This window comes from Gekko japonicus, unplaced genomic scaffold (assembly GCF_001447785.1).
Source record: "Gekko japonicus isolate JY-2015 unplaced genomic scaffold, Gekko_japonicus_V1.1 scaffold3108, whole genome shotgun sequence".
NCBI classification, from domain to species: domain Eukaryota; kingdom Metazoa; phylum Chordata; class Lepidosauria; order Squamata; family Gekkonidae; genus Gekko; species Gekko japonicus.
The window spans coordinates 173,674-182,811 of record NW_015175459.1 but is presented as its reverse complement, the minus strand read 5'-3'; the positions used below and the strand labels follow the sequence as shown (position 1 = coordinate 182,811).

Here is a 9,138-nt window from a genome sequence, read left to right as displayed (position 1 = left end):
GGCTCTGTTGCCAGGGAGAAGGGCCCTAAGGGGAGGGCGAGGTCGCCGGCTGGGTCATTACGCGTCACTTCCGGGGTGGCTTGAGGACGCGACGGAAGCGGCGAACGCGCTTGGTCACGGACTGCTATTGTGAGGGGCGCCGCGCTGCCAGCGACAAGCCAACCGCCGCTGCACCGAGCCGGCCACGCCACGCCGGCACCATGATCACTTCCGCCGGTGAGTCTAACTCTGAAGCCAGCCGGAACTCCTTTCCTGTGCGTTCCTGCCCCACCTGGGGAATTCCTAGAGGCTCGAGGGCGGGGCCTGTGGAGGGACGATTACCTTCAAACTAAGACCCCCCCCCCAGTTTGTCCTCTCGGTCCTCCGGGGTTAGGTTTGTCAGTTTGGTGTCGTGGTTAAGTGCGCGGACTCTAATCTGGGAGAACCGGGGTTGAATTCCCCCACTCGTCCTCCACATGCAGCCGCTGGTTGGACCTTGGGTCAGTCACAGGTTCTCTTGGAGCTGTTCTATCAAGGGCAGTTCTCGCGAGAGCTCCCTCAAGCCCCACCCGCCTCACAGGGTGTCTGTTGTGGGGAGGGGAAGGGAAAAGAGTTTGTAAGTCGCTCTGAGACTCCTTCAGGTAGTGAAGGGCAGGGTATAAATCCAGTTTTCTCCTCTTCCTCTTCTTCTCCAGGTTAGGAGGATTCATTTATTTTATTTATTTATTTATTCGGGTATTTCTACCCCGCCCTACCCCGCGAACGGGCTCAGGGCGGCTTACAGAGGCCTAAGCCATACATAAAATTCAATAAAATTCAATAAAATCGCAATCACAACCAATAACATAACATTAATAATAACAGTGTGCTATAATTCCAAGATGGTCTACAGTTGGAGCCCACAAGGAGATTCATGGAGATTTCAGGAGTGGAGCCTGGGGAGGACAGGGTTTGGGTGGGGACGGGTCCTCAGTTGGGTATCATGCAGTCCAGTCCGCCCTCCAAAGCAGCCATTTCCCCAAAGGATACTGATCTCTGTAGTGTGGAGAACGGTGGTTGTTCTAGGAGAGCTCCAGGCCCTACCTGGAGGTTGGCAAGCCTTCTTGCATCTCCCAGCCCTTGATCCCCTTTCCTCCTTCCTAGCATCGACTATCTCCTTCATTACCTTGCAGTGAGAGGAACCTGGGGCACATGAGGCTTGCCAGCGTCCAGGTCGGGCCTGGAGAGCTCCCAGAATGACCACTGATCTCCAGACCAGAGAGATCAGTTCCCCTGGAGAAAGTGCCTGTTTTGTGGGGTGAACTTGTACGGCATTGTACCGTATTGAGGTTGCTTCCCTTTCCAAACCCTGTCCGTGATCCCTTTTCCTCCTTCCTAGCATCGACTGTCTCCTTCATTAGCTTGCAGTGAGAGGGACCTGGGGCAAACGAGGCTTGCCAGCAGTGTTCCCTCTAAGCTCAGTTAGTGTGAGCTAGCTCACAGTTTTTTAGTCTCCAGGTCACACATTGTTTTCTTTGCTCAGGAAGGATGGCTCCAGAGCAAACTAATTTATGCAGCAGCCAAATTGCTTGCTCACAACTTTAATGCCAGTAGCTCACAAAGTAGAATTTCTGCTCACAAGACTCTACAGCTTAGAGGGAACATTGCTTGCCAGCCTCCAGGTCGTGCCTGGAGAGCTCCCAGAATGACCACTGATCTCCAGACCGTGGAAATCAGTTCTCCTGGAGAAAGTGCCTGCTTTGTGGGTTGAACTCTGTGGCATTGTACCGTACTGAGGTTGCTTCCCTTTCCAAACCCTGTCCTTCCCATGCTGTGACCCAAATCTCCAGGAATTCTCCAATGGGGAGTTGACAACCCTAGGCTCATCTCTTGAAAACTGGATACGTGTAACCCAGGCTGTGAATCCTGGAATACATGTGGTAGTGAATGTGCGTCCACCTGCCTATAAAAATGAGCTGAAATGCTCTCCCTTTGAGCTTGAATAAATCTGGGGATCGATAATCGTAGTTAGATGTGGGTTTATGTGCAATGAGCATAATATAAGAACCAGCTATTGCATGGAAAGATTGAAGATCAAAGAAGACGGGGACGGCAAAGGATGAGATGGTTAGACAGTGTCATCGATGCAACGAACATGAAATTGAGCCAACTTCAGAGGACGGCGGAAGACAGGAGGGCCTGGTGGGAGCTGGTCCATGGGGTCACGAAGAGTCGGACTCGACTGTGCGACTGAACAACAAAAATTGCAGGTGCAGATCTAAGCAGTAAATGAGAGAGTGTGCTGCCCATGATCTTCCTAATTTTATTGGGAGGATTGTGGGCAGTGCTCTCTCTAAGCTGTGGAGTCCACCTGCCTATAAAAATGAGCTGAAATGCTCTCCCTTTGAGCTTGAATAAATCTGGGGATCGATAATCGTAGTTAGATGTGGGATCTGAATTATGCTTATAGGTTTACGTGCAATGAGCATAATATAAGAACCAGCTATTGCAGGTGCAGATCAAAGCAGTAAATGAGAGAGTGCTGCCCATGATCTTCCTAGTTTTATTGGGAGGACCGTGGACAGTGCTCTCTCTAAGCTGTGGAGTCTCATCCTTCTTGAGCTAAGACAAAAAATGTGTGAGCCAGAGGCTAAAAAACTGTGAGCTAGCTCACACTAACTCAGCTTAGAGGGAACACTGCTCTGGAGCCATCCTTACTGAGCAGAGACAGAAATGTGTGAGCTGGAGGCTAAAAACCTGTGAGCTAGCTCACACTAACTCAGCTTAGACGGAACATTGATTGTGGGTAGTATTCTGTCCCATTTTTTATTTTGTATGAATAAAGCATATCCTTATTTGGTTCATGCAAACACATATCCTTGAAAATCTGGACAGATGTGGTGTATGTTTCTTTAAGAGAACTGTTGTGGCGTGTTCATAAGTTGGATGCAGGAACTGGGAGGGAACGCAGCTGTAGGAATCCGTTTTGACTGTTATTTGGCTGAGACCTTCATAAACAGATTTTGGAATTTGACTTGGAGGTATTATTGAACAGACATAACAAAAGGGCACACCGACGCTGGAAAACTCACATACTGTTTTTTCCTCATAAAATGGCGACTGCACATGGCGCGATCTTCCTTTAGTCACGACTGGATTGTCAAAGTCACAACAACTTAACTGGGCTTGTATGCACATTTAGGTGACTGCGTGTATGTTTGCTGTGATATGTGTGGAGGGCTTGATTGTACAGGATTCCTACGACTGAAAACAGGCTGAGAAAGTAATGGAGAGGACTAGTTTCCTCTTTACCTTATCTCTGCTGGGCTTCTCTGTTCTCCGTACCTTAAAGGTAAAGGTAACGGTTTCCCTTGCTCGAAAGCCAGACGAGTCCGACTCTAGGGTTGCGGTGCTCCTCTCCGTTTCAAAGCCGAAGAGCCAGCGCTGTCCGAAGACGTTTCCGTGGTCATGTGGCCGGCATGACTCAACACCAAGGCGCACGGAACGCTGTTACCTTCCCACCGAAGTGGTACCTATTTATCTACTTGCAATTTCTTGCTTTTGAACTGCTAGGTTGGCAGGAGCTGGAACTAGAGACGGGAGCTCACTCCGTCATGCGGCAACTCAGGTCTCGAACTGCTGAACTACTGACCTTCCACAGCCTGCAGTTCAGCATCTTAACCACTTGGGCCACTGTGGCTCACCTTACCTAGAAGGACCTATTTTAGTTTTTTCAAGAAATTTAGAGGATCAGGGACTTAGAGCTGTGAAGGATAGAGTGATGCTTATTCTTCGTGGACCTTCCACAGCCTGCAGTTCAGCATCTTAACCACTTGAGCCACCGCGTCTCACCTTTCCTAGAAATACTTACTTTAGTTTTTTCAAGAAATGTAGAGGATCAGGGACTTAGAGCTACGAAGGATAGAGTGATGCTTATTCTTCGTGGCTCACTATTGTTTACACTCTGTTTACATCCAGTGGGAATGCCAAACACCTAATATCGGTTCCTCCCTCTTAAGAACATAAGAGACGCCAATGTTGGATCAGGCCAAAGGCCCATCCAGTCCAACACTCTGTGTCACACAGTGGCCAGAAATACCAGTGCCATCAGCAGGTCCACCAGTGGGGCCAGGAGGACATTAGAAGCCCTCCGTGCTGTTGTGACAATAACCCTGTGAGGTAGGTTGGTTGAGACTGTGTGACTGACCCAAGGTCACCCGGAAAGCTTCCATGGCAGAGTGGGGATTCCTTCATGACAGGAAACAGTGGGAAGAGAAAGGTGACCGGGGCCTCCACAACCTCTCCTGTGTCCTGATCTTTGTGGGAATGCTCAAGCCCGATTTAAAGTGATGCCGCTTGGTGGGGTGATCTTATTTGTGCAGTGCGGCTGGTGCTTAGTGCACTCTGTAAAATGCTGCTAAGTGAGTAATATCTTCGTGCCAGAGATCCATAGACAATTGTGTTGGCTGCAGGAGGGCCAGAGAAGGTAACTTAGGGCCTGATATCTGACTCAGCAGACAACAGCCAGGGGCCTTTCTTTGTCCAGGGGCCTATGAGGCCTTCAGCACTCTCATAAGAGAGAGCCCAGCTTATCCATGGCTGGTTTGCACATGAGTATGATGTTTGGCCAGGCTTTGAGAGAGGAGGAAGAGACGTTTGCATCAGCCTTCATTTTCTTTTTTGTTTCCCTGTCCTGATATCAACTTTCCTTCCTCGTCTTTGGGAATGCATGGTCACAGCCACTGATCCACAGAAAACAAATCCACAGAAGTTAAACTATGAAAGATTTTATTAGTTTTGGTATGAAGAGAACACACACACGCAGAATTACAGGGTCGGAAGAGGTCATAAAGGCCATCTAGTCTAACCCTCTTGCTCAATGCAGGATCAACCTAAAGCATCCCTGACAAGTGTTTGTCCAGCTGCTGCTCAAAGACTACAAGTGAGGGGGAGCTCACCACTTAGAACAGATAAAAGGAAGTCCTTCTTCACCCAAAGAGTGATTCACACATGGAATTCACTGCCACAGGAGGTAGTGGCGGCTACAAGCACGGACGGCTTCAAGAGGGAATTAGATAAGCATAGGGAGCAGAGGTCCATCAGTGGCTATTAGCCACAAGTTGTTCAGGGTGGTGAAAACCAGTGAGGATTGTGAGGCACTCCAAAGGGATCTTTCAAGGATGGGCAAGTGGGCGTCAGCATGGCAAATGGGGTTCAATGTGGCCAAGTGCAAGGTGATGCACATTGGAGCCAAAAATCCTAAATATAAATACACATTGATGGGGACTGAACTGGCAGACATTGATCAAGAGAGAGATCTTGGAGTCGTAGTAGATAACTCACTGAAAATGTCGAGACAGTGTGTGACTGCAATAAAGAAGGCCAATGCTATGCTGGGGATTATTAGGAAGGGTATTGAAAACAGATCAGCCAATATCATAATGCCCCTATATAAATCAATGGTGAGACCTCATTTGGAATACTGTGTGCAGTTCTGGGCACCACACCTTAAAAAGGATATTATAGCTTTGGAAAAAGTGCAGAAAAGGGCAACTCAAAAGATAAAAGGGTTGGAACACTTTCCCTAATCCCGTCTCACACAGGGGCCAGCCAGTTCCTCTGGAGGGCCAACAGGGCAGGGAGGCCGAGGCTTTCTCCTGATGTTGCCTCCTGGCACTGAGCTTCAGAAGTTGACTGCCTCTGAACGTGGTGGAGGTTCCCTTTAATCACCATGGCTAGTAGTCACTCATAGGGACTCTGGGGCAAGGGATGCTCTGTCTTCTTGGTGCTTGGGGGGGGGGAGGTCAACAGTGGGAGGGCTTCTAGTGTCCTGGCCCCACTGCTGGACCTCCTGATGGCACTGGTATTTTTGGCCACTCTGTGACACAGAGTGTTGGACTGGAGGGGCCATTGGCCTGATCCAACACTGGCTTATGTTCTTATGTTCACTTCCCTAGGCAGCCGATTCAACTGCTGAACTACACACTGTAAATTTCCCCCCTAATATCCAGTCAGTATCTTTCCACCTGTAATTTAAACCCATTCTTGCGAGTCCTCCTCTCCGCTGGCAACAGGAACAGCTCCCTGCCCTCCTCCGAGTGACAGCCCTTCAAATACTTCAAGAGGGCAATCATGTCCCCCCTCAACCTCCTCTTCTCCAGACTGAACCTTCCCAAGTCCCCCAGCCTTTCCTCCTAGGGCTTCTTGGGCTCCAGGCCCCCGATCATACTCGTCGCTCTCCTCTTCACCCTCTCCATTCTGTCCACATCAATGCTCCCTCTAAGCTGTGGAGTCTTGCGAGCAAAAATTCTACTTTGTGAGCTACTGGCATTAAAGTTGTGAGTGAGCGATTTGGCTGCTGCATCAATTAGTTTGCTCTGGAGCCATCCCTTCCTGAGCTAAGACAAAAATGCATGAGCCGGAGACTAAAAAACCGCGAGCTAGCTCACACTTAACTCAGCTTAGAGGGAACACTGGTCCACTTCCTTTGGGAAGTGAGGCCTCCAGAACTGCGAACAGTACTCCAGGTGCGGCCTGACCAATGTGGTGTACAGCGGGACGATGACATCTTCTGATTAGCATGTTATGCCTTCAGTTATTCCTTTTAAAGTTCCCCCTGTGTGTTTGCCTGGGGGACAGTTCTTATCTATTTACAAACTTGCCTTGGAGTCTAAGGTATAGATTTCAAGGCTGCTTGCAACAAGGCTTTAGTCACTGATACATGTTGTGTGTTTTTCAGAAGTTACGAAAGGGGCTGTCTGAATCAGCCAGCTTCAGGTTGCATCACAGTCTAAATTCAAAACACATTCACTTTCCCCTTTGAGCAGAGCGTCCTGCCACTACTAGCTCCTGGCTTCTCAGATGTCCAGTATGTGTTCTTACGCCACATTTTTGTTTTCCCTTACCCTTTTCTATTCATATTTGCCATCAGCAGGCAAAGACTCTCAGTATTTAAAACGAGCACAGGGTAGAGAAGCTGAAACGAAGACGTGATCAGTCTGTTGTATGGAACGGGGCGAAGCCTTGGCTGGCTGGCTTTTGCTCCAAAGGGCGAGACCAACAGGCTTGAGTTCCAGATTGGTAGATTTTACTTAGGAGAAGCTGTTTAACAGTGGCAGACATCTGACAATGGAACTAGTTACTTGTAGGATGGCAGAGCTCTCCCTCACTGCAGCTTTTCAAGCAGGGAACGTAAGAACATAAGAGAAGCCAATGTTGGATCAGGCCAGTGGCCCATCTAGTCCAACACTCTGTATCACACAGTGGCCAGAAATACCAGGTGCCCTCAGGAGGTCCAGCAGTGGGGCCAGGACACTAGGAGCCCTCCCACTGTTGCCCCCCCCCCCAAGCACCAAGAATACAGAGCATCCCTTGCCCCAGACCGAGAGTTCCTATCTAATAGCCACTGATGGACCTCTGCTCCAGATGTTTATCTAATTCTCTCTTGAAGCTGCCCATGCTTGTAGCCGCTACCACCTCCTGTGGCAGTGAATTCCATGTGTTAATCACTCTTTGGGTGAAGGAGGACTTCCTTTGATCTCTTCTAACCCGACCACTGAGCAATTTCATGGAGTGCCCACAAGGAGTTCTTGTATTGTGAGAAAGGGAGAAAAGTACCTCTTTCTCTACCTGCTCTTTCCCATGCATAATCTTATAAACCTCGATCATGTCACCCCTCAGCCGTCTTTTCTCCAAGCTAAAGAGCCCTAAGCGCCTTAAGCTTTCCTCATAGGGAAAGTGTTCCAACCCTTTTATCATTTGAGTTGCCCTTTTCTGCAGTTTTTCCAATGCTATAATATCCTTTTTTGAGGTGTGGTGACCAGAACTGTACACAGTGCTCCAAATGAGGTCGCACCATTGATTTATACAGGGGATCAACCTTACCTGTCAGAGGAGCTCCCACTTTGGATTCCTGTATTAAGCAGGTAGTTGGACTAGATGGCCTACCGAACTCCCTTTTAATGCAGAGATTCTGTGAAAAGCAGTGTGTCGGGTAGATGGCACATCTAGTTGGAGAGTTTTTCTCATCCTGGAGCTAAAACTGCCACGTTTGTTTGATAACAATATTGCAGAACCAGCTTTTAATATCTGATTTTTGTAACAGCAGTTAAGCAGTTTGCTACGTCTATTCTCTTTTTGTATGTGTGTTTTAATGCGTGACATTTTTGTGCCAGCTAACAAGACCTTTCTTTTGTAGCTGGAATTATCTCACTTCTGGATGAGGAAGAGCCAGAACTCAAGGTAAGTCTGTAAGCTTTCCTGTTGACGTCAGAGAAAAATCAGCTGTAAGGGTTTGAAGGCTGAGGACGGGAACTTTAAAAGAAACTGCTTCCTGGTTAACGTTTGAACAACTGGCTGAGACAGAAGGAACGGAAACTGAGTGTGTCTTGTGTCTCTAGCCATTGATGTTGACGTGAGAGTGACGTAATTCTGAAAATCCTTGTTGTTAAACGTAAGTGGCTTGGCTGTAATGTGTGTTTCCATGGCAGCAGCAGCAGCACCTCAGAATTTTCCCTCTGCTGAGGCGGGGAAGAGATTTTTTGCGGATTTTCCTGTTCTGTTGACTACCCAAAAGACAATTAAGTGGGTTCCAGATCAAATCCAGCCTGAATTCTCCCTGGAAGCTAAAATGACTAATTAGAACAGGGGTGTCGAACTCATTTGTTATGAAGGCCAGATCTGACATAAATGAGACCTTCTTGGGCCAGGCCACGTGTGTCATAAAATGTAATGCCAATCACAGTGGAGATCTAAACTTTATAAAGGATGCAAACACAAAGAGAGCCAGTTTGGTGTCGTGGTTAAGTGTGAGGACTCTAGTCTGGGAGAACCGGGTTTGATTCCTCACTCCTCTGCTTGCACCTGCTGGATGACCTTGGGCAAGCCGTAGTTCTGATAAGAGCTGTCCTTGAAAAATAGCCGTTTCTGTCAAGAGCTCTCTCAGCCCCACCTACCTCCCAGGGTGTCTGTTGCGGGGAGGGGAAGGGAAAGGAGTTTGTAAGCCATTCTGAGACACCTTTGAGTAGTGAAGGGCAGGGTATAAATCCAATCTCCTCTTCTTCTTTAATGCCGGTAGCTCACAAAGTAGAATTTTTGCTCACAGGACTCCACAGCTTAGAAGGAGCACTGGAGGAGACGGGGCAATCCTATTTGACTGGTGGAAACTCCTTGGCAGCATAT

At 48.4% G+C, this 9,138-nt stretch overlaps 1 protein-coding gene across 1 annotated transcript in view; it reads left to right on the top strand.

Moving 5' to 3' along the window:
* Positions 1-88: 88 nt before the first annotated feature.
* The window catches only part of PSMD1 (proteasome 26S subunit, non-ATPase 1), a 50,625-nt gene continuing 41,575 nt past the window's right edge, over positions 89-9,138 (top strand). The window contains exons 1-2 of the mRNA XM_015425907.1: positions 89-216; positions 8,156-8,199. Of these exons, the coding sequence (XP_015281393.1) occupies positions 201-216; positions 8,156-8,199 (60 nt within the window). The 5' untranslated portion in view covers positions 89-200. The remainder of the gene's footprint in view (positions 217-8,155; positions 8,200-9,138) is intronic.